At 34.5% G+C, this 26,840-nt stretch overlaps 2 protein-coding genes across 3 annotated transcripts in view; one reads left to right on the forward strand and one right to left on the reverse strand.

Annotated features, from left to right (window-relative positions):
• LOC121378933 (sperm-tail PG-rich repeat-containing protein 2-like) overlaps positions 1-1,376 on the reverse strand; it is a 117,989-nt gene extending 116,613 nt beyond the window's left edge. Inside the window, exons 1-2 of the mRNA XM_041507327.1 lie at positions 1,263-1,376; positions 133-253 (exon numbers count right to left, since the gene is read on the reverse strand). Of these exons, the coding sequence (XP_041363261.1) occupies positions 133-244 (112 nt within the window). The 5' untranslated portion in view covers positions 245-253; positions 1,263-1,376. The remainder of the gene's footprint in view (positions 1-132; positions 254-1,262) is intronic.
• Positions 1,377-1,578: 202 nt separating this feature from the next.
• The window catches only part of LOC121378390 (short-chain dehydrogenase/reductase family 42E member 1-like), a 180,046-nt gene continuing 154,784 nt past the window's right edge, over positions 1,579-26,840 (forward strand). For both annotated transcript variants that reach the window (XM_041506540.1, XM_041506541.1), the window contains exons 1-4: positions 1,579-1,611; positions 3,065-3,124; positions 4,422-4,605; positions 15,718-15,813. In XM_041506540.1, the coding sequence (XP_041362474.1) occupies positions 4,435-4,605; positions 15,718-15,813 (267 nt within the window). In that variant the 5' untranslated portion in view covers positions 1,579-1,611; positions 3,065-3,124; positions 4,422-4,434. The remainder of the gene's footprint in view (positions 1,612-3,064; positions 3,125-4,421; positions 4,606-15,717; positions 15,814-26,840) is intronic.

Here is a 26,840-nt window from a genome sequence, read left to right on the forward strand (position 1 = left end):
CATACTGAGTCCTAATAATTTTTTCTAAAAGGTTGCCAAAATATAACAGAATATAATGGAGTAAATAAAGCAACTATTCCAGTGGAAATTGCACTCTCTTTCAAGTTTTACCTAGTTATTACTAATTCTCACCTGCTTTTATATTGTATCTGCGCTGGATCACAGCATCATATGAGCCTGGTCCAACATTGCTGGGGGTACTTCCATATGTTACCACAAGATTTCTTTCTGCTCTGTCATACATGTTGATGCACTAATATAAAAATGTCAAATTTTAAAATAATTTAATAATGCAATGTCATTTTATAAAATATATTAATAAAATGTGTATATGCAGTTGGTATATGTGCTATAAATGTACATTAAATTATTTTTCTTAATTTAGTTTTTACTAAACATTTTGTAACAGTACAAATGAAACATCGTATCTAATAAAAATCTAATGTTTATTTATTCATTTATATTTATTTATACACATAAATGCAATAACCATATTTTCAATTAGTCGAACATTCCATACTCAAGACTTGTTACCATACCTCTGACATTTCTTAAATATAACATTTATAATGAGATAATATCGAATTTACATAATGGCCAAAATGATTCATTAATGTTTTTTGGAAAAGTCATGATAATACTTTAACATAAAACAATTATAAAAGAATAATTTCATTTACCTGAATAAAGGCAAAACAATTATTGTGAAATGTTTTGAGTGTGATCAACATATTATACTGTGTATGTTGTCAAGCCATATTTATTTGAAAGTGAAGAACTAGCTTCTGATTTGATGAATATGATACCTGATTTTTGTATTTACTTTTGTTTTTATCTACATTTTATTTGTTATGAAACCACTGTTTATCTTGAGTAACAGCACATTACATTTCGGCATATGCAAAGATTATGTGTGGGATTGAGTAATATGCAGTTATTTATCACAAATAAATGTAAAAGTAGCAAAATCTGACACACTGTCACACAGGCAGCTGTACTATATTTTACTCTTTTTTTTTACTAACTATGTTTGTACATTTACCTCACAAACACACACACACACGCACGCACATACTAACACGGAAAAATACAAATCGCAAATGTTATTCCAGCTATAGTGACACTAACAGAATGACAACAAAACGGACACCGACCACACTAACAACCTTCATACAAGTTTCACACAAATACCCCCCCCCAAAAAAAACAACAACCAGACAGTTATACAGTTTAAAACACAAAACAAATTTAACTGCACCCACCTGTTTAGAAAGCACACAGACAGTTGTCAAATTGCTGATGAAAAAACGTAGACCGTTCAGTAATTAGTTCGTCTTCTTCGCCATAATGTATTCGTATCCATGGAGAAAAATGGCCGACAACATTCCAAATCGATTTCTGGTAATTGCGGTAATATTATGACATCTATAACTTTAAACATGTAAAACAAATGTTCAGAAAATCTAACTTGCAATACATCTTGCATATTACTACACATCTTAATCATATTGATAAATATATACTTGTCTGTTTAGTTTCTAACGACAGTCACAATACGTTCTTTTAAAACTAAATAACCGGAAGCTTCCGTTTCGTCTGTCTTTTCCAAAAGTGAGTGTCTTTATAGTGTTTTGTTGCTACAAATAACATCAATTGTTTTATATTATTTATCATAATATAATCTAGTTGATATGATTGTAATAGCAGATGTGATCGGTTGTGTTGACATTTTGTATTTGATCAGATACGTATGGTAATTAAACGTGTTTATGTAGTGTTGTAGCGTGAGAATCGTCAGATCGTGTAAACCTACATGACCACCAACAGACAAAAATAAACGTGTTTTAATGTTCGATAAAGATAAACTATATATGAAACTGTTACATACACATGCCATACTTAAGGGGGTCCGGGGGTATATTGGAAAAAAAAGTCACCGGTAGGGGGGTGGGGGTGGGTGGTGTCGACCGACCCCCAGTTGGCTATGGGCCTGCACAAACATCCTAAGGTTGATGATAGTCACTTTTCGCACTCATGTTTTGGCTTCGTACACAGTAAATAAAACATCCAACGGTAATTTTTTGATATGATATATGATATTTAACAAAAGGTACTTTTTATTTCTTTCATCTTTTGAAACTTAAAATTAATATTTTGGGCATAATTATGAAAAATAACAAAATACCAACCTGTAAATAACGTTGTCCGCTTTTTATAGAAATTTGACAGGGGTCAAGGTTAGTAGACCAGTTTTTATTTTAATGTGGCGAAGCATTGTAATAATATAGCTAATTTTGAATTTGAATGATGTCAGTATTCCAATGACGTCACTTTGAATTGCCTTACAATAACTATACACTGGGTACCTGACATTTCCATTTTAAGAATGCTGGGAAAATGCAAACTTGCTATTGAAATTTTTTTGTTTGAACATTACTAATGCATCTGAATGTGTTTGAAGAAAATCTTTTACGAAATATGGATTTCAAGTGAAATTACGGTAAGATATGCTATATTTATTGTGTACGAACCCAAAACAAGGGTGCGAAAAGTGACTGTCGTCGACCTTAGTACTTGAATAAAACAAACCATTTATTTGGACAAGTGAAAATACTGGCGGACAAATACATTTTTAGATGTATTTGTCTGGTGAACTAGTAAAAAAAATTCTTATTTCTATCACTGATATGTAGGCTATTGATAAAAAATATCTGTCAACTTTTAATATTAAATTGTTTTATAGATGGACATGGTGTGGTCTTTTTATTGTTTGAGTTAACTCAGGTGTTTTTATTATTATTATTTTGATCCGCATTTGCTACAAAATGTAATTTATTAAAAAAAATTTAATTGTACTCTTCCCACGATGTTAACAAAACACCTTCAGAAGTTCTCTCATGGGTGAGCCCAGATTATGTATATGCACATGTACTCATTCATTATTTGGCTAATATTGGAATCAGACCAAGGAAATGTATTTTGGATATAAACACAAGATGCGGAAAACATGATCTACTGTTTAGCCTACAGGTCTGATGAGTTTACTTACTATTACTGTCTTCAGGATTCAGCAGCAGCAGTTTTCAACAGTGTTAGCAGATCTTTGAGTGCTTCAGACATACAGGTTTGTTTTTCTATTTGTACAGGTAAGTTTCAGAATTATCTCTATTAGTCATAGAGGTAACTGGTCCACTTTAATTTGTACGCATATTAATAAAAGCAAGACTTGATGATAACATATTTATAGCACCACTGGGCATAGAAAATCTCATGGTATACCCATGTCAGTAGCTGAAATCGAAGCACACATTTTATACACATTATTCGATTCTTCATGCTAATACACTGTAAATTATATGTCTTCTTACTATTATATGCAGTTCTAACAACAGCATAGTGTTACTGAATAAAAAGGTGGTATTACCTGAAGAGATAGAGCCTAAGTTGTTTCATGTAAGAGTACTTTTTGGGCAAATAGTTTCCGCACAGCTGATCTTTTTGCTTTGGTTTTGCAAACAAAGCACACGGAAGTCTACCTTTGTTTTAAGAGTATCAGAATTATTTTTTTAAATCTAAAATATTGGCACTCTTAGGACTGAGATCAAACCAGTTAGATATTGCACTATGTTGTATATGTATGCAAAACTACTATTAATGTTCTCTTAATGGTGGAACAACCAAATCTAACAGTTACCCGATTTATTATTCAAATTTTGTTATATTACCACAGGCATTGAAATAAGCATTATGTCTGGTAATCCATTTACAGGTTACCACAAAATATAGCCTGGTAACCTATAGGTTTCCACAACTAAATAGACTGTTTTCCGGTACTTCTATGTTTAAATTAAATGTTCTTGCAAACTACTTGGCACACATCTAGTTGACGCTGCTAAAACACGGACGTTCTGAAATTGTATCGGAAACGCGGAAGTCCGAAATGCATTGCCTGATTTATGTTTGGAAACGAAACTACTGTTCGTTGAAATTTTTGTCGAGAATGAAATACCGTTCTCTCGACTTTTCTTACATATGGTAACCTCCCGGTAACCTGAACGACCGTTCTCGACTTATTTCGATGCCTGTTATCGGTATTGTGATAGACTTAACAAAGTAATCAAAATAAAAAGAAAGAATAAAGAAAGTGATTATCACTTTAATTTATAAACTTAAATTGTTCAAAAATCAGAGTAGTTAACATTACAGTTACAGGTAAATTGTCATGATACACAGGTCTGTAGTAAGTAGTTATATTTTGTATATTGAACTTTTCTGTTCACATGTTTGGTAAAATATTAAAAAAATTATATGGTCATTATCATATAACATTATTTTATTAACAAGTAAATGTTTACCAATATAATTGTTTTTTTCTTCAGGAAAGGAATATTTTGTTTACGGAGATCTCTCTTCTTCTTCAGGTAACTTGTTTTAATGAAGACACGTAGTTGCAGAGATTCTAAAAACCTGCACCTTGTGACAGGTGGTGCCGGGTTTCCAGGTTTTTCTCTTGGCAAGAAGTTGTCCCAGATGGGACACAGAGTCAGACTGCTTGATGCTAAAGAATCAGCGTGGATCATTCCAGACAATATAGATTTTGTTAAGGTTTGTTATCATGTATTTTGAAGAATTGATCTATGACAAATAATTAGCACAGGTTTGGGTTCATGTCTGTTGCATCACTAAAATAATGATTTATATTTAGTTTATTTGTTTTGGAATTACCAATTACAGCTTTCATTGAAGTCACAGATAAATTTCATGGTACTTACCACATCTTCTTTTCATGACCATCCATGTTTATTTTAACTGACCTTGTGGTCTGCAGTACAGTATGTTCTCAATTCTTGTCAGCTTCGGTATTAACTCATCTGCAAAATATATTAACACATACATAATTTTGTGTCATGTTTACACAATTTGGCAGGTATGTAAAAGTGTTGTTTTGTTTAACAACACCACTAAAGCACATTGATTTATTAATTATCGGCTTTTGGATGTAAAACATTTGGTAATTTTGACATATAGTCTTAGAGAGGAAACCAGCTACACTATGCACCATCTCGCAGACAGGATAGCACATACCATGGCCTTTGATACACCAAGGGGCCCACCAATGGAGATCGATCCTAGACCCACTGTGCATCAAGTGAGCACTTTACCACTGGGCTAAGTCCGGCCCCCGGCAGGTAAGATTATAATATAAGAATCAGCCACATCAAGTCATGTGGGATATGTGACGTATACCTCAGAGAGTGAAAATTTCATCCTGAGAGTGAGGTTTGTTAAAGTCATGTGGGATATGTGACGTATACCTCAGAGAGTGGAAATTTCATCCTGAGAGTGAGGTTTGTTAAAGTCATGTGGGATATGTGACGTTATACCTCAGAGAGTGGAAATTTCATCCTGAGAGTGAGGTTTGTTAAAGCAGTAAAGTAACTAGACAAAGATGATAAAAAAAAGTAACATTTTTATTTGACTGTGTTTTATGTGCTCAATATAATTTAATACACATTAATAACATCTTTAACACCAAAAGAAATGCAATAATAATTTTCAGCTTCAACATTAAATTGTGTATTTTAAGTGGGGATTAACACATTTTGAGATTCAGGAGAAATACAATTGAGCTGTTGTAATCGAGTAAGTCTGTAAATATTGATCTGAAACTGTTTGATGGCCTCAGATCACAAAGTTTCATTAATATGACATCAAATATCACACACAATATAATACTCCCCATGTTAAACACAATGACATCATAGCATATGAAAGGTAGAAATATTTTTCATAGCTTTCTTTCATGAGATAGCTCTGTCCTATATACTAGTACCTGAGGATGAGAGAAACATACATGTGTCCCACACAGAATGTTCACATTACTATTTCTATACTTTAAAAGCCTTGCTTGCTTAGATTAATTTTACACAAGTTTTATCTAGAAAGCTTGGGAGAAAATATGTCTTTTCAACTTGATAACTGGTTGCTGCTTTAAGAATAAGATATTAGCTTTGTCATGCTCCAGTAGTTGAATGGTGAATACTGCTCGGCAAAGATTCAATGTATTTGCTATTCAAGCTTTCATAGGCTTTGAATGATAATTATTTTCTGTATTAAAACAATAGCATTTTTGTTTTTGTAAAGTGGTGTTGGCAGCATCCCCTTTGGTTAAAGTCCAGGTTGACATTTTATAGGGGACTGGAGTAAGGCACATAATTTTATATTATGTCTCATAAGTGTTACTTAAGAAAGACCGATTGCACAAAAGATAATTTAAAAAAATGGTCTGTTGAAACAGGTGGTTGTACTATGTTACTATTTTAATGGGGGGAAAAAGGTACTAATTTTTCCATTAGTCCATTTATGAAATCAACATAAGTCAGTTATTTTACTTCAAATTTTATACCAAAATCTTATCCTTTTGAATTTAATATAATAAATGTTTTGATAAGGATATGATTTACCAATGTTACTACAGGCATGTCATCAACTCTTAAAATTTAATAAATTTTCTTGTTTTTTGTTTTTATTCATGATTAGGTATCTGGGTGACATTTTATATTATTAGCTGGTGTTGTTATTTTTAAATATGCCTTGGGTTTCAACATTGTAGGGGTGGGACATAGCCCAGTGGTCAAGTGTTTGTTTGATGTGCGGTCGGTCTGGGATCGATCCCTGTCGGTGGGCCCATTGGGCTATTTTTCACTCCAGCCAGTGCACCACGGCTGATATATCAAAGGACGTGGTATGTGTTATCCTGCCTGTGGAATGGCGCATATAGAAGATCCCTTGCTGTTAATTGAAAAGAGTAGCCCATGAAGTGTTTCCTCTCTCAATAACTGTGTGTTCCTTAACCATATATCCGACGCCCAGTGTTTCTGCCAGAAAGAAATTTTTGGGTATGGCGCTATGGAATTGAATACAACCACAGTCAACAGGGGGTATGGACGGCCTTCCCCAGAAAGAAAATGGCTAATGTTTAGGGTTATGGTTAAGAAAATCATACAATAATGATAAGAGTCATTGATTTTGTCAAAAGGTTAACTTAAAAAAATAATTTATCCCCCAAAATTTGGGTATGGCACCATACCCATTTTACCCTCTGGCAGAAACCCTGTCACGCCATATAACCATAAATAAAATGTGTTGAGTGTGTCGTTAAATAAAACATTTCATTCATTCAACATCTGTAACTGAAGACATTGGCAAACTTAATTTGTGCTAGATTAAAACACAAATGTGTCATTTAGTCCAGAAATAACAGATTATTAATTTATTAATGCTAAATATCAAATCAATTTGCATATTTATTATTGAATACTACTATGTAATGCAGTTTACAAAATTAATATTATATGCATTATTTATATTTTAGTTGCACTCATTTTATTAGTGCCCTACTGGTCCGACAGGAGGGGACTATAGGTTTCATCTCTGTCCTTCTGTCTGTCCATCTGTCCAACATGTACTGTTACAGATCACGTTTGACTTTCATACCTGTTTTGGATACCGGCCTCGGTGGCATCGTGGTTAGGCCATCGGTCTACAGGCTGGTAGGTACTAGTTTCGGATCCCAGTCGAGATACCGACTCCAAACCCTGAGTGAGTGCTCCGCAAGGCTCAATGGGTAGGTGTAAACCACTTGCACCGACTAGTGATCCATAACTGATTCAACAAAGGCCATGTTTTGTGCTATCCTGCCTGTGGGAAGCGCAAATAAAAGATCCCTTGCTGCCTGTTGTAAAAGAATAGCCTATGTGGTGGGTTTCCTCTAAAAAACAGTGTCAGAATGACCATGTGTTTGACATCCAATAGCCGATGATAAGATAAAAAAAATCAATGTGCTCTAGTGGCGTCATTAAATAAAACAAACTTTACTTTTTTACCTGTTTTGGACAGAGTTATGGCCCTTGAACATAGGAGATAAAAACATTTGTTTTCCAGACTTTGTTTTGAAATGCCTCAAAATATTGAGTTGAAATTTTGGGTATAGCTTTATCATGTTCTGTTAGAGATCAGGTTTAACTTTTGTGGCAATTTACCCTTTTTTTCACAGAGTTATGACCCATGAACTTAAAAGATATGAAAGTTTGTTTTCTGGACTTTTTTTTGGTTGCAATGCCTACTTTGAGATGAAATTTTGTGTGATCTTTTTATCATATACTGTTACAGATCAAGTTTAACTTTCAGAGCTATTACTTTATAATCTGTCTGATTTATGATCTGCTTGATATTTTGCACTAGTTATATTTTTGTAACCTACCTGACAACTGTAATTATCACATTATAACCTACCTGGCAGTTTGTACTCATTATATTTTCGTAACCTACCTGACAACTAATTATCACATTATAACCTACCTGGCAGTTTGTACTCATTATATTTTCGTAACCTACCTGACAACTGTAATTTATCACATTATAACCTACCTGGTAGTTTGAACTAAATATATTTTCGTAACCTACCTGACAACTAATTATCACGTTATAACCTACCTGGCAGTTTGTACTAATTATACTTTAATAACCTACCTGACACAACAGCCCATCAAGGTAGTCCCTTGTGTACAGTAAAAAGTGCATTGGATGCCAACACCAAGAGACCGTCTGTTGCAAATGCTATAATATTACTTAGCAGTGTTTTGGGGGATGGAGTTCTGCAGAAGTCATTAATATCTCAAATATACGGGCACAGCTGTTTTTACTGTCCATGCAGACTTAGTGCTAACAGATTGAGATTATGTCAGGCCAGGTTGGCAACTCACAGCTGCCAAGATGGAACCTTGTCCTTAGTTCACACAAAAACAAACAGTCCCAGAAATATGGTTTTCACCCCCACCATCTGGAATTATTTTTCACTTGATCATGTTGAAAGACCGAGGTCAAACAATGAGAGATATTTTAAAGTAGGTAAAATGATGTTGGTGGGGGGCACTCCATGTGATTCCATAGTAAAACAACACAGTCAACATTAAGCTGACATGAGAGCTACCTTAACTGGGACAAATATCAGATAGCTATGGTGGGTGCCCACGACAGTGTGCTTGAACCTTAATTGGATATTGGCATGGAAATACTGTCTTGAACCTTAATTGAATATTAGCATGGAAATAAATTAAACGAATCAATGAAGCTATGGTGCGGTAGTAAAAAGAAAATATTGCATCAAAAGAAATTCATAGGTCTCAGATACAAATTAAAATTTTCTTTTGATATTTTTTTGTTGTTTTCAAATAGGAGATTTATTTTTGACGTCATACTCATTCATGGTGACCTATGGATTGATTTATTATCATGATGATTTAGTTAGCAACTTTATAAAGTTCAAGGTTACAGTTATAAAAGTTTTTAAGACAGACTTTAACTGCATGCAATTTGTGTAATGTTAGTCTAGTCTGAAGAATACCTAATGTTACTTTTAGCAGGAGTACATAATATAGGTTTGGTTGATTTAAAAAAAATCAAATGTACATTTTGAGAAGTGGCTTTAAAAAACCCATATGTATACGGGCTGTTCATCAATTACATACTATAAAATATGATAATTTTTCACCGTCCTAGTTCTGCCATATAATATTTTGCAATGCTAAGACCACTCTCCCCCCCCCCCCCCATCCTGAAGCTACATTCATTGTCACTGTGGCATAATTTAATCAACATTATTGGGTTTCATATTTGTAGTTTTTAATTTATTTCTTTAAAAAGATGTATTACATAATTATTTTTATCACAAAATCATTGCAAGACTTAGAATATTGTTTAACTCGTCATCTTTAAGCATAACGACATACTGTTGGACAAAAACATCTTGACAATACAATAAATGTGAATGGGGAGATTCATATTTCAAGTTACTGCTTACATATGAATTCTAACTATCTTTTTCCCCTCCCTCGCATGGTGGACACATGTTCAGTGCTGATTTACACAGCTTGTATCTGTGTATATATCATCATAAACATTTCATCCATGATGTAAAAGAAATTCTTTTCACCTTATGAAAGCGACATTTAGTATCTTGTTATCTGTTGTGCAGATTGTTGCATCGAATTTTGAGCGAATTCCCATCACCTCCAGTGAATTATTTACCTGCCTGTTGCGATGAAGGAGAACAAGTCACTTTGATGGTCAAAACAGGAACCAGCAATATAGATTTTTTAAATTTCACATCTCCACAGATGTGGGTGGGTCATTAAAAGTTTTTGTCCTTATTATATGATTTAGATTTTGTAGACAGTTACACAAGATGATCACTGAAATTTGGAAGCAGATTTTCAGTAGGCACTCTAAATGTTAAATGTTAACTTTATGATAAAATTAAATAAAAAAAATAAAATAAAACTATGAGCTATATGGTTTAAATCTATTTTACTGTATACTTTGTATTCCCAATAATGAGTAAAAAGTTGGGGGTTTTTTGCTTTTGCCTTCACATAAGCATTACAAATTGTCTTACAAAAATGCTATGCTAAACCTTCAAAAATTTATTCGAAAACAAGAATGACATCATTTCATTACATGACATCATTCGTAATCATTTTCAGTATGTCATTACACAGCTCTGCCATTGGGGAAAATGCTCACAAATTACGTCACTGTTTTAGGGACATTTTGTTTTTAGCACAAAAAGCTGTTTTAATGTATGATTTTCAAAAATTGTTTTATAAAATTGAAATAGTCTTTATTGGGAATGAAAACATACAGAATGTCATCTCTTGATATTTGACTTCAACCTGGCAAAGCATTTTCTAGTTTACATTTAACTTTACTTTATTCTGCTATAAAGTTAACCTTTAAAGTTCTGTTCCTAAAAAATAGATGGGATATTGCTTAGTTGTAAAAGTGCTCATCTAATGTGCGATACGTTGTAGAATTGATCACCCTTGATGGACCTAGATTTTCCTCACATCCCAACTCATGACTAATACATCAAAGACTGTGGTATGTACTGTCCTGTCTGAGAAAATGCATGTAAAAGTTTCCTTGCTGCTTTTTTGTTACGAATAGCCAGTATGGTGACTACAGAGTGTTAGGTACCAAATAACATGTTGGGATGTCACTAGAATATTCCTTCTCTTTTCAAATTACCACAATTTGTTTATTTTTCAGATTGTCTTATAATAAATAACCAGTGTTCTTACTAGCAATATATTGAAGGGTGCCGTTCCCTTCCCCTTATTTAATACATGTCATTGGAATACAGTACTTAAGGAATTTACATTTCTTATCTACCGTATAATTATCAGTCCTATGACCATTGCACAAGTGCTTTAATAATGGAGTCATGTACTTACTTTGTTTGACACCCAATAGCTGATGTATTCTTTGTTCTGTGGTGTCTTTAAATGTTCATTTATTTATTTATTTATTTAACCACTGGGCTACAGCCCTCTCCTTTGAGCATAATAACTTAATCAGCTCATCATTTAACTAGCGGTATTACAAAAAGTTGTTTTTTCCCCTATTGGCATTTGGGTCTGTCTGTAGATGAATAAAACATACTTCAGACAATCCTGAAAGGTATTGCATTCATTTGAAGCGTTAGCTGTTTATGCATCTGTTGGGTGATGTCAAGTTTTTGTGAAATTTTATTCATTATTGGTGGGCTTTAGAAGGCTTAGGGCAATCAAATGTTTCCAGTTTCATTTCATGTGCACTTAGATGACAAATGCAATCGACATTAAAGTTACAGATGTGATTTACAGTTGTCGAGAAAACAGCTGTTTAAAAACCTGTCTGTCTGACTTTGTTGTCACTGTTTTGACATCATAAGCAGCATAGTAAACCACTGTGAGACTATGAACGATATGTGAGTTGAAAAAATATAATTTACTAACTTTTAAGCATTATGTATGATATAAATGAATATTATAAAACTTTTGAATTTTTAACTTTTCATATGGTGAAAATTAACAAACGCAAAATATAAGTAAATATATATATTTTTGTATTTTAAAATAGATTTACACCAAAATGTAAATAAATGTTTTAACTACATGTAACTTTCATTTTTAAAATTGTTTGTCATTGTCATGAAAGTGAGAGTAAGAGGTAAGAGATGGGGGACGGAGGAGAGAGGAAGAGAGGGATGCAGGAAAGAAAGAAAGGAAGATATAATGGTACTTTTTATGAAAGGATTATAATCAGCAATGTACTAATTAAAATCCGATATCATTTACCAAATCAACTTTAGGACTTTTACATAAGATTTGAACAAAGTCAGTTTTTACTGTGTGTCCAGATGATTGTACTGGCATACATTTGACAAGTCTTCTATTCACTTCTGTTACTAATGAAAATTTCGTTTAAGCATTATGATCTGCACTTGGAATTTTAGGGCTGAGCAAAATGGATATGCTATAAGTGCTGGATCAGCCAAATTACTTGTAGAAGTATGCACTGCAATGCGTGAAATTGATTTAAGGCTTAAACAATACACTTTGTGGCTTTTTTAATTCATATTAGCATCTATGTTACTTAATATATTTTCAGAAGCTCAAAAAGCTTACTACAGTAAATCCTCTGAAATAAAATATCTAGTTCTTCAAAACAACAGACTTAGAAATAAGAACTGTGAAATCGAAAACCAGGCTTATTTACAGATTATGAAACTGGGTTAGAGATTTACAGATACTGAAATAAATATGACTGTTTATCACTCTGGGTATTTCTGTGCTTCATATCTTGGAAGTATGACAGGGGTTCACTCATTACTGTCATTGTTTCACAAGTTGTTTAGTTAGCAGTAGCATAATTCTTGGCAGAAGTCAGTAGGGGATCTCTTTAATTAAAGGCGTGGCTGCTGGTCGGAAGAGACTGTGCTATATCTTGTCAGTTCTAATTTGTTCACCCATCAGGCTCGGCTGGAGATGACTAGCCCGAAAAGAAAGGATAAAACAAATATTGTTAAAGAAAAGGAATGTGTCTTGTTAACACCCCCATGGCTGTTAGGCATCAGTCAGATGGTAATTGGGACACATTATCTAGAATATAACAGTACAAATCTCCAGCTGCTATACCATTACCAGCATGTTTACTACTGACACAACTGTCCTATAATATGACTTATAGAGGTGAGATCTAGCTCGGTCAAGTAGAGCACTTGACCGAGGTGCTTAGGTCGTAGGATCAAACCCCCTTGGTGGACCCATTTACTGACTCTTTTTTTTTTCCATCTTGACCAATGCCCCATGACTGGTTTATCAAAGGCCATTGTATGTGCTGCCCTATCTGGGGGAAAATTCATATATAATAAGTCACTTGCGGATAATGGGAAAACGTCAACAGGTTTTTTTCCAAAACCAAATTACCCAAATTACAAAATGTTTGACATCCAATAACTGATAATTAATTAATCAGTGTGCTCTAGTGGTGTCATGAAAGAAAAGAAATTTCAAACTTTAAGAAGCCACCAGCTTTTATTCCAACATATCTGCTACTTTTTCCCCCAGTAATGCCTGGACATAAGATCATAGATAGGTAGATAAGTAGTTTAACGTGCCCATATATCACTAGGGTTTCGAACACGCCCATCCAGAGTCCGACCTCCGATAAGATTGGTGGCCTGACTCGGGATTGGGGGTGGGGGGTGGGGGTTAGAGTTGAAAATGGGTAGAATTTTGAAAATAGCAATTAGTAAAAAATGTTAATAGAATTAAAATAAAAATTAAATAAAAAGTTACAAGCCAAAAATAAAAAGAATTGACTGCTCAGCCGAATATTTATATAATTTGGAGCATTTTAGAAGGACAGTCCAAAAATAAATAAGAGAAAGAAGAGAGGGTCGGACTATTTAATAATATTAAACAAAATAAGATGTAATTTCGACATAAAATTTTGAATGGAGGTCTGAAAGTTTAAAGTCCGATTTATATGGTCCGGGGGGGGGGGGGGGGGGATGAGAGTTAAGGTGGGCGGAATTTGGAATTTAGTAGTTATGTCAAGGGACCTAAAGCCAAAAGGAGCTGCTACATTCAACTCATGTCTGGATAAACTTTAAAATCCAAAAAATCATATTAGAGTGCTCGGCTAAAAAGTAAAGTGTGTCCGACTGTTTACAAAAAAATTAACATAAAATTTTGAACCACGGCCAAAAGATTTAAAGTCCAACTCAGCCCTAAAAAGGAGGTTCCTGCTCTAGGAGAGGTTTGGCAGAACTCATGGCGAGATGATGGGGTAATCGGTTCGGAACCTCGGGAAGAAGTGAGGCAGGTCAATGTAGCACTCTTCCCGAAGTAAGGCTGGGTAATCTTCTGGAAGTATCAGCCTGATAATCCGATGGACAATTGGATTATCCATGTCTGATTTCAGCAGTCCTTGCTGATACACCCCGTTCCACTCAGACGTCAAGTAGAAGGTGTGACTCTTCTCGACGTACTGGAACTGGTACCGCCCCTAACCAGAGATGATGTTGGAGTCAAATGTACCAAGGGAAATAACTCTTTAAAATCAGGAATTATCATTTAGTTTTGTGATGCTGCTGCTAGCTCGAGTCTTCGCTATCTGTTTTGTGTAAATGCTTGTATTGGAGCAGTATGCTTTGCATGGTTCTGATCTAAGTCTCAATCTATATACAAGTAGGTGCTTCCTGGAGAAGTCTTTATGAAAAACATAGGAAGGAAGGAAGGAAGGAAGGAGATGTTTTATTTAATGATGCACTCAACACATTTTGTTTACGGTTACGGAAACCCGCTGCCGCCACTACATGGGCTACTCTTTTCGATTAGCAGCAAGGGATCTTTTATATGCACCATCCCACAAACAGGATAGCACATACCATGGCCTTTGGTATACCAGTCGTGGTGCACTGGTTGGAACGAGAAATAGCCCAATGGGCCCACCGACGGGGATCGATCCCACACCGACCGCACATCTGGCGGGCGCTTTACCACTGGGCTACGAACATAGGAAGGAACCACCATAATGATGGAAAACAAAAAGTATTGATAAAAGCTTTCATCAAATATCTTATTTTTAACTATTGCTTATTTCTTTTTCTTTCTTGTACCCCCTACCTCCCCCCCCCCCACCCACCCACCACACACACACACACACCTTTTTGTAATTTAATCAAACAATTTTGAATTAAAAATATTTGTAATAATTCAAAGCAACCTGTTTAAAACAATTGTTACATGTGGGTTTTTTTTTAATTTAGTGAACTTTCATGTCCAAATAGCTTTGATTTCTTGGAATAAAATTAGTAGGATAAATTTACACGGTAGTAGTTCCTGCCAATTAAAAAAACACACGAAACAAAACAAAAATACCAAACAAAAAACAAAACAAAACCCAACCACAGAATAAAAGAAAAAAAGACAGAAAAATAAAGACAGAAACAAGAGACACATTTGTGAAATCAGATTATTAAATTATATTCTACATCTGACTATTTACACCCCCCCCCCCCCCCCCCCCCCCCCCCCCCCACCACCACCACCACCACCACCACCATTATTTGATGTACTTACAGTACTGAAGATAACATTGTATTGGAGAGTGAGGTTAGTAGACTGTTAGTATGTCCTCTACTCTCTGGGAATATTGAATTTCAAAGGCCTGAAACATGATTTCCTTGCAGCTGAAACTGTGTTGGCTCTGGTAGACTATAAAAAAGTACTTATTTGTGTTGTTTTAACAATACTAGTTTCAGTGTGGCTCGAGCTCGTGACAAAGTATGGCTTCAATGTCACTGATTAACATTTTTGTTTATTACAGGTGGACATCAGGAATTATGAAGATGTCATGTCAGCCATGGAGGATGTCTGTGTGGTGTATCATATGGCATCATACGGCATGTCTGGCAAAGATCAGGTAAGTAATTTTCTTATATCTACAATCAGGAGTGCTTGCTTCAGGTGCTTGCATCACAAGATCGAACCATCTCAGTGGATCCATTCAACTGATTGGGTTTTATCTCATTCCAACCAGTGCTAGTGATTTCCCTAGTGATTTCCCTAGAAATTAGGCAAGGCAATGTGGTAGACCACTTTTTTTCATTAAAAATACACAAAAATTAATTGAAATTAAAATTAATGTAATTTATGTGTTTGCTTTAATAAATGAATGGCAAAAGATATAAAAGGCATATTTGATTAATTAATAATACATTTTTGGGTGTTTTATAAAGGCAATTTTAGAATGAATTACTGAAAAAGGCTTGTTTAATCTCAGGGCAGTATAGTGCTGATTAAGGCAAGATGGTGCTAGACTATTGAGGCATGGTGCTGCACCATGCTAAAACAAGCTAGGGAAAACACTAAGTGCATTACAACCGATCTAAGGCTGTAGTATGTGCTTTCCTGTCTGTGGAAAAGTGTGCTTTCATGTCTGTGGAAAAGTGTATATAAAAGATCGCTTGTTGTATTACGAAAAATGTAGCGGGTTTCTCTGATGAGTATGTGTTACAATTACCAAATGTTTAAGATCCAATAGCTGATGATTAATTAATCAATGTGCTCTAGTGGTGTCGTTAAACAAAACAAACTAACTTTTTCTCATTATTTAGGCCTCTTAGTGTTAAACTGGCATTCACTTCAGTCTGTGTGGGTTATTCCTGGTGTAGTAAGAACCTGCTATGTGTATTTGAAAATGTATTTGACACAAACGTTATTTCTGGCCTGTTGTTATCTCTTTCAGAATGGAACAATCTTGCTACAATTACATGTTTACATACTAACTTGTGAAATGCATGGTTTTGTGCCAGCTTCCATGCATTAGTGTAATCTGTTTTTTTTAAACTTCCAACACTACAGAATAATTGAATGTCTTTCAGGTGTTCACATTTTTGATATTTGAGACACATAAATTATTTCCCCAAAATATTCTTTGCTGAAGAAAAGGATTTTTTTTTTGAATTTATTCTATTGTTGATGTCTTTTGGATTGTTTTTTTATTGCTAGGCTGACAAGATAGGTATTTTTGCTGATAAATTATTTCAAAAGTGTTATATTGTTTTTGGAAGTGTTTCAAGTCTCTTGTATTGTATGTAATTGTTTACTTTCAGACATCTTCTTTTTGTTCAATGTATTTACTTTCATGTTTTTGCATATGTAGACACATTCACTAAATATCACCAGAACACTTTCACTAAATATAGTACTGTGTTCAAGCTAGATCTCCAGTAAAATATACTTGCATTACCGGTATGTACTAGGGATGAAGAGAAATAGTTTAGCCAGACTGAGGCTGGAATACTGGATCTCAAGAAAACGTTTACTACATGAAATATACAAGGATGAGAAAGTCACACTGAGATTCGAGCTGCATTTTGAGTAAAGTGGAGACTTCTTGACCAAATTAAATAAATGTCTGTCACCCGTAACCATCACAGTATGGAAATCATCCTACATGGTAATAGGTATTCCATGCTCCTATATTTTGTTGGTTGATCATTTTAACCACACACAGGATGTTTGTTTGTTTTGCCAGCAGGTTATTCATGGAAGCATGAAAGAGTTTTTCTTGTGTATTCAGACGTAAATTTATATGGTTAACTCACTCTCCCACTTGAACGGAAAATGAAATGTTTTCCCAGGCTTCTGATTTTGTGGTTTTTTAAATTTTTGCTATGTATTTTGGTAAAACAATTCAGTGTTCGCCAGGAAAGGCAAGTGATCACTCCCTCTCCTCTCCAAACTTGCCTGGAAAGTTTTCGGAGAGCTGCAAATTGATTGCTTTGCAAAAGTTTTGTTTTGTTTAACGACACCACTAGAGCATATTGATTTATTAATCATTGGCTATTGGATGTCAAACATTTGGTAATTCTGACGTATGGTCTTAGAGAGGAAACACGCTACATTTGTCCTATTAGTAGCAAGGGATCTTTTATATGCACCATCCCACAGACAGGATAGCACATACCACGGCCTTTCATATACCACTCGTAGTGCACTGGCTGGAATGAGAAATAGCCCAATAGGCCCACTGACGGGGATCGATCCCAGAATGACCGCTTTACCACTAGGCTACGTCCCACCCCAACCTCACATCAAGTGAGAGATAACCACTGGGCTATGTCCCACCCCAGATTGCCTTGCAATAACATTGTTAATAAATTTTATTTGAAACTTGATGTGATTGCTTGCCTGAAGTCGTTTAATGAGTGTTCTTCAGGATTCCTTGATTGTACTCCTATGATGGTAAAGATGAAGGTGAAGTTAGTACAGATGCTTTTTAATACAGCACTGATAGGACTCAATTGGCCTCAGTGGTGCAGTGGTTAAGACACCGGCTCCAACCCAGAGCGAGTTCTTAAGGACTCAATGGGTAGGTGTAAGGCCACTATACCCTCTCTCTCACTAACCACTAACCAACTAACAACTAACCCACTGTCATGGACAGACAGCCCAGATAGTTGAGGTGTGCCCAGGACAGTGTTCTTGAACCTTAATTGGATAGAAACACGCAAATAAGTTGAAATGAAATGATAGGACTGATTTCGTTAAAGCTAATGACAAGATCTGGTGGCATCATCATTCTGGCATCATACACAATAAAATATCAGATTATTATCTCATATTTTTCTAATGTTATATTCATTCAACAGATGGTACAATTATTTACTGTATTCTTTATAAAGTTTTAAGATTTTCTCTACATACATGAACAATAAAAATATTAATGAAAAAGTTAAAAGTTTGTTTTGTTTAATGACACCACTAGAGCACGTTGATTTATTAATCATGGGCTATTGGATGTCAAACATTTGGTAATTCTGACGTATAGTCTTTGAGAGGAAACCCACTCTACATTTTTCCATTAGTAATAAGATTTTTTATATGCACCATCCCACAGACAGGATAGCACATACCATGGCCTTAGATATAGCAAAATGCTTGATATGAAATTAACAGTTGTGTTGATAGTGGAGAAATAATCTTAAAAAAAGCTTATAAGTGTTTTGAATCATGTCACTTTTGCAATGATATCACTTTGCATATCCATAAAGTGATGCTTCCATTATTAGAAAACTGGGACATTTTCAATTCTAAATTTCATTTGGAAATGTTTTCTTTGATAATTACAAATGCATCTGACTATGTTTGTGTATTACAGTATGGTATCTGATATTTATTGTAAAGTAAGGTTTGTTTTATTTAACAACGCCACTAGAGCACATTGATTTTTATTCTATCATCGGCAATTAGTCTTTTTCGTGCTGGGGTGTCGTTAAACATTCATTCATTCATTCATTCAAACATATGGTCATTCTGATACTGTTTTTTAGAGGAAATGACAAGCAGCAAGGAATCTTTTATTTGTGCTTCCCACAGGCAGGATAGCACAAACCATGGCCTTTGTTGAACCAGTTATGGATCACTGGTCAGTGCAAGTGGTTTACACCTACCCATTGAGCCTTGCGGAGCACTCACTCAGGGTTTGGAGTCGGTATCTGGATTAAAAATCCTATGCCTCGACTGGGATCCGAACCCAGTACCTACCAGCCTGTAGACTGATGGCCTAACCATGACGCCACCGAGGCCGGTCTGATATTTATTGTGTTTGAAGCCAAAACAATGGTTTTACAATGTGCTATTGTTGACCATAGTTTTATATCTACATTTAAAATTATTTTTGGCACAACATAATAAATCTGTGTGTTGTTCTTGTTCATTTCACATTGGAAATCTAATCTATTTTTGCCCCCCCCCCCCAAAAAAAAAAAGAAAAAAAGAAAAAAAAAAGAATTATGACTTTCATCTGATTTTCAGAGTATTTTCTGATTTTGCATGCATTCTATTTTAAAACAATAACCTACATTTACTTTTACTGACCATCCTTTGTCATTAATTTAATTTTGGCAGCAAGGGTTTTGTTTGTTTTTTTGCACTGAATAAAAAAAAAGCAAAGCTCTGATAAAAATAGCTGTACATAAAAACGTAAATTTCATTGAGCATGTCAGCTGTTTCTAACATTTCTAAATGACATTTGCCCTGGAAACAGGAGTACCTAAGAGGAGCCGTTTTCAATTAACTTAGTTACTATTTTCTATCAGTCCCATCTGTGGACAACATCAATTATTGGAGTTATTTTTAAACCCTTGATGACTTTGGAACCCTCAAATGTCAGTGTTTTTGTCTGGCATGTAATCTAGTTAACAAACAAATGAAATAAATCAATGGATGCTTATTGACACCACAGCATATGTTGTCATTTCATGGGTGCCGATGATTCTGTAGAACGTGGTACTAGTGTTCCTGTTTCAGTCAACATAGTCTTTATATACCAAACATGTATTCTCCAGCCTTTAGCACAGTTCCATGCTAGAATTTATTAAGTAAAACCATTACTGTGTTATTGTCTTTTTATGAAATGTTGAATTGATTTTAAATCTATTAAATCATGGTGATCCAATTAATTGAGCTTGCATGACCCATTTGTTCAGCTGAATACAAAGAAGGAAATGTTTTATGTAATGATGCACTCAACACATTTTATTTACGGTTATATGGCGTCAGACAGTTGAATACAAATTCACTCATCTTCTACAACTGGATACAATATTGAGTTACTCTATTACCAATATAAATCCATGAACTTTACATTTATCATTTTTCATACACAAATGATACATTTAAATGTAAACAAGGAAATTTTGATAAAAATACTACATGTGAATTGCTACATTATGCATTTTTTAATGTGATATATGTTGTCCTTACTTTTAAAACCAAAACAAAAAATTAATACTTTAAATGCCTGAAAATGGTATCTGTCTGTCCCTTAGTGTATTCATTATTAATATTAATGAGACCCTGAAAACTAAACACTTCTTTAAGCTAAACATGGCTTTTACTACTAGTTACAATTACAACTTCAAAAGAAAAAGAAATAAAGAAAAAATGTTCATTGGTACATGTTTAAACAACGTATCTTTATTTCTCTGGTCTATCTTGAATCTAACAGAACTGCACTCGGTTATTGCTGCAAGTAAACTTTAAAAGGGCTTTTTTTTTTCCCGCCCACAAATAGTTAATGCATTTAACATAGAGTAATAAAGGATTGTTCACGTAAGACCATAAAGTCCAGCACTCCTGTGTGGAGGCTATATTTGTCAAATGTTATGTTCACTGAGTAAAACTTTCATAGCAAGCACCTGGCTGTAATTAACACATTTTTGTACTTTACATTTTTATGTTGCAAAGGCCTGGATAGTGAGACTGTGTTGATTAAACTGGGAACTTAATGGTTTAAATGGAAAGCATGTGCACTGTATCATCATTGAAAAACCCCCCAACATAATCTGTGATCTTATCTTCTTAAAGAAGTATTATTGACTTTGGGCAGGTGTGATTTTCATTATAAAGTTTCTTTTTTCATGAGTTTTTATTCTGTTTACTTTAAGAGGTGTTGGTCAACATATATACTGTTAAGCAATTTTATTAAGTGACAAGGTTTATTGTATTTTTATGGGATTTTTGGTGGGAGGGGCATAACTTTGAACAACACAACTTTCCTTTGCTAATCATAAGTATGGTGATAGTAGTTCCATTCCAAAAGGCTATATAATATATAGATATAGATCTAATCATCATATCTTATCGATGTGATTGCAGTATAAAGTATGTTATATATGCTTGATACGGATCAATTCTGATTGCTTTATGATTTTAGAAGCACACTTAATAGCTGGTATATTTTTTGTATTAGGGTGGCCATTCATAAAGTACATAAGCACAAAATCTGGGATTTTTTACACCCCAGTACCCCCATGCACACCTTTGAACATTTGATCATTAACCCCCTTCCCCCAAATGTATTCCACGCTGAAAAGAACATAAGATGCAATCATGAGCTTGGATTGCTGATGGTGATGATGGCTAATTTTAACATGCTCATATACCACTACGGTTTCGAGCATGTCTATCCTGGGTCCTGTCTCTGGATAGCCAGGGACTTGACTCGGGACAGAACTTGGATTGCATGCATTTTACAACAGTAAAAAAAAAAGAAAGAAGGTATATGTACTCTGGACGAACATACTTTATGGATGTCACTCTACTGTAAAAAGGTCCCTCTCAATGTTGGAAGAGAGAAATTACTTCTCCCTATACACTTGAGCCTTGAGTTAATTAATAAAAAATGACTCCTCATCATTCTGACCAAAACTCTTACCACTAAATCCTTTTAGGTAATATAAATGAAATAATAATATTTATGCTCAGTACAAGCCATGTAGTATGTGTATTAAACTTACATTTAATTCCAGGAATTATTAACTTCTCTTCAAACTGGTTGGTAATCCTATGTATTAACTTGGTGACCTGTAAAAAAAACAAGAAGATAAATAATAATAATAAATACTAATATTTTAGAACAATTCATCTGTATACTTCCCTCAGTCTTTTGATCTCAACTTTATGAAGTAAAAAAGACAAGATATAGGTATTACTTTGCCGACAGTGGTGGAAGGAAGGAAAATGTTACATTTAACGACACTCTTAACACATTTTATTTACAGTTATATGTTGTCAGACATGGTTATGGACCACACAGATATTGAGAAAAGAAACCTGCTGTCACCACTTCATGGGCTACTCTTTTCAATTAGCAGCAAGAGATCTTTTATATGCACCATCCCACAGACAGGATAGTACATACCACGGCCTTTGTTATACCAGTGGTGGAGCACTGGTTGGAACGAGAAATAGCCCATTGGGGCCACTGACAGTGGTGGAGGCATCAGTGGCAATGGCATTAGCTTTTGCATTAAAATTTCACATTTAAATCAGTTTCTCAATTTCTGAGTCATTGAAACTTGGTTTATAACTGCACCTATGGATGTTTATCACAGTGCACCAAAATTTCTTGTTTTCTATATTGAAGTTTGTATTTAAAATAAACAATGCTGAACAATACTAGTGCAACTTAAACATATAATAAAAAATAATTATATATACCAAGCCTTTGCTAGAACAGTTTTGATGTTGGAATGAGGAAAAACGATATGTTCAATTTCATGATGTCTTGTATCATGGGCAGAATACTTTACAATTGAGTTGAATTTTATTTGAAAATATCTTTTAGTAGATTTTGGAGTAGACAACAAACTGGATGACATTTCAAAGCATTTTTAGTATTGTGCATCAATAATTAATGGATTTTTGAGCATTTTTTTTCTTTAGTTTATTTGTCTCCTCAAGATGGGTGTTTGTTTGAGATTTTGGTTAAAGTTAAACTGTTTACTTGGCAACAAAATGGTGTGATTACAAAACAGTCACTTCCTAAATTAACTTTGTTCATGATTAATTGCTTTTTCTCTGACAGATAATTACAGATCAGTCAAAATATGTTGTTTGTTGCATTTCAACGCAGTTGCCAAAAACTTGTCGGATATAAATTGAGCATTATTTATTTGCATGACAGAAAGAAATGTGCAAGAATGAAGATGATCCATTACATAGGTACGTAATACCAATGATTCAGCAACAACGCCTGTGCTAAACGCATTGTGTTCATGCTGCTCTGTGAATTACCGGAAAATAATGCAGTGAGAAATGCAAGTTTTTTGCACATTGCTTTGCGGCTTTTTTGTTACCAGACTGTTGTTAACAGACTATCAGACAGGACATAGGTAGAGCATGCAGTACATAGTATCTCATGTTTTGAACACAAGTCCTAAAATACAAGCTAAGCGACTGCAGAGTTATTTTACCATTAGCGATATTTTGTATATATGAGCTACTTTTGGGTATGATGATGTGTATGTGGTACTGAGCCTCGGTTTATGAAGCGATCTTTGCGCTAAGATCATTTAAGGTATTTAAGTAGGTATATATATATATATATATTTTAAAAATCATTTCATTAAAATAATTAATAATGTTTCGCATAAAAAATGTGTATCAGTGCTAGTCTTATATGTCTTTCTTTGAGTGAGTCTATAACATATATTTCCACAGACAAGATATCATACATACACACATGTAACAGCAGTCAAGCAGTGATTGAAATTACAAAACTCTAGATTGCCACTTCTCAGTTAATAACTTATGATGATCTATAAGTACTTCAACTTACGTAAGGTTAGGAATAGAATGAACATATTCACAGTCAGCCTACATGTATGTTCCAGCCAGTGCTCCACAACTGGTGTAATAAAGGTCGTGGTATGTACTGTCCTGTCTGTGGGATGGTGCATATAAAAGATCCCTTGCTGCTAATCGAAAAGAATAGCCTATGAAGTGGCGACAGCGGGTTTCCTAGATCTCAATATCTGTGTGGTCCTAACCATATGTCAGACGCCATATAACCGTAAAAAAATGTGTTGAGTGCATCGTTAAATAAAACATTTCCTTCCAACATGTATGTCTTGAGGCTGGATTTGAAATTGCTTGGGCCAAAACTATTTACACTTACAGTGAGAATGTTTTTGGTGTGGTTTGATCTTTTTTTACCCACTTTAAAAAAAATATATATATAAAGATAAGCACTGGAGGTCTGTGGTAGACAATGAGCCATAAATTATTTGGCAGTGGATAAGATTAACTGATTCAAATGGAATAGCCTTCACAGGTTGTTTGCTCTGAGATAGTGAAGTTAATGGTGTTTAATCTACCCTCTTTTTTACTGATGATTATAGCTGGAATTCTGTTTGAGACTTTTTTGTAATTCTTTGATTAAAATCCTGTGTTTTTGTAATCGGTGGTTAAAAGTGCTTAAGTGAAATGCAGAAGATCTTCTAAACAGTTTAACATTCTTAGTTAAACATTTAGATTGCAGACTTAATTCCTTTTGCTAACTTGTTTGTGCCATGTACAGGTAGCAGTATGCCGAATTGCATCTGATCGAGTCAAAGTTTGCAGTGCTCCCAATTTTAAATATTGTACTGAATAAGACCACATCTGCCATTGGTGAGATATGTGATGGGACTTGTTGTCATAGAATGTGGGGCGGGACGTAGCTCAGTGGTAAGGCACTCACTCGATGGATGGTCGGTCTGGAATCGATTCCCATCAATGAGCCCATTGGGCTATTTCTCGTTCCAGCCAATGCATCATGATTGGTATATAAAAGATCCCTTGTTGCTAACCGAAAAGAGTAGCCCATGAAGTGGTGACAGTGGGTTTTCTCTCTCAATATCTTTGTTCTGATGCCATATAACCGTAAATAAAATGTGTTGAGTATGTCTCATTCTAGCCAGTGCATCGTGACTGGTATATCAAAGGCTGTGGTATGTACTACCCTGTCTATGGGATGGTGCATATAAAAGATCGCTTGCTGCTAAACGAAAAGAATAACCCATGAAGTTTTGACATGGGTTTTCTCTCTCAATATCTTTGTTCTGATGCCATATAACCGTAAATAAAATGTGTCGAGTATGTCTTTAAATAAAACATTTCTTTTTTTCTTTCATAAAATGTTGTCATCTGGCTAGTAAATTCCTGTAATTTAATTGAAACTAGTATCAGTATACCAGTTACTATTGTGCATGAAACATATGTAAGGTTCTACTTAAACTAAGATGACACTTTTTGTGAAGAACTAGGGTTTTTAAAGATGCACTCTTGTTATGTCTGAAACAAACAGCTTAACCCATCCCCCATTTTTTTCTGATTTACATTAATGGTATAAAGGTTGTATAAATTATATCCATGGTGTATACTTGTTTGTTTATTGAAATGTTGTATGTAACAGTTTTAGCCACATATGTTACTACTCTCATGAGATTTGGTTTGTTGGTATACACCTTATACCACAAGTTATTGATATTTAATCTGATATAGTGGTGCCACCACACTTCCCCTTTGTTACATTGCTCTGCTTGTTGCAGTAATACTAGTAGTAGCACTGTGTTTTAAATACCATGTACTAATGGTACCAATTGAAAATACATCTGTACTTTGGTCTTTCAAATAATAGAATTATTGTTAGATTTTAGCAATGGATACAGGAAGTGGATATCTTTGTGGAACTGCTGGTTGCAGATCTTTACCATAATGTTAGTTTACATGCAAATAGTGTGATGCTCAAGAGGAAATATCATATGACAGTCTTTACTTGAATATTTTCATTGTGTCACTGGTGTCTCAGATGAATGGCACATTTCAAACATTGCTGACAGTCAATGGATTAAATGATTTACCTTCCAATTTCCATTCTGGCTATGGACGCTTAGACAGTGTGTCTTGTGCCAGTACTGAGTGAATGACAGACGTCTGAAGACCTGAGCAGACTGACATGTTTAATGGCTGTGCGTGCTAGTTTTTGTATTGAAAGATCTCCCCGGTGAGGAGGAAAACATTTGGAAAGACGTTTGAGTACAGAAACATATGCTCATCCGGTGATAAATGCTCTCACCATTGGAACCCTTTCCTATCTCTAACCACGTTTTATGACTCTTCTATTGGCAGAAGGCTTTTCTTTGGTCTGAGGGTGTTGGCAGTATTGCTAGGAATGAGTTTTGGGAACACTGCATGGGACTGAATTTGTCAGTCACCAGTAACATTAAACTACAAAAACCATTTATTGGTGTTTGGCTTTTCAGTTTATCATTAGTACTTGATAGGGATGTGTTAAGGCATAGATAATTTGAAAATGGAAACTTTAGATCTGTGTATGAATGAACAATGGAATATAGAAAATATTTTTAAAACCAGAGTGGTTTTTTAATTTGAAGCTAATGAAATAGAGATGGGTTTGCTACTTTTGTTGTAAAAAATTTAGAAAGGTAGAACATAAGTAAACTTAATCTTTGTTTTCAGTTAAAACATTTTGTTCGAGAAAATGCATTATTTCACTGTAGAAAATACTGGATAAAAATATTCCATATAAATGCTTGTTATTTGAAAATATAATCATTAAGGATGTTTTTGTTTTTTTAAATAAAGTTTATTGAC

This window comes from Gigantopelta aegis, chromosome 8 (assembly GCF_016097555.1).
Source record: "Gigantopelta aegis isolate Gae_Host chromosome 8, Gae_host_genome, whole genome shotgun sequence".
NCBI lineage: Eukaryota > Metazoa > Mollusca > Gastropoda > Neomphalida > Peltospiridae > Gigantopelta > Gigantopelta aegis.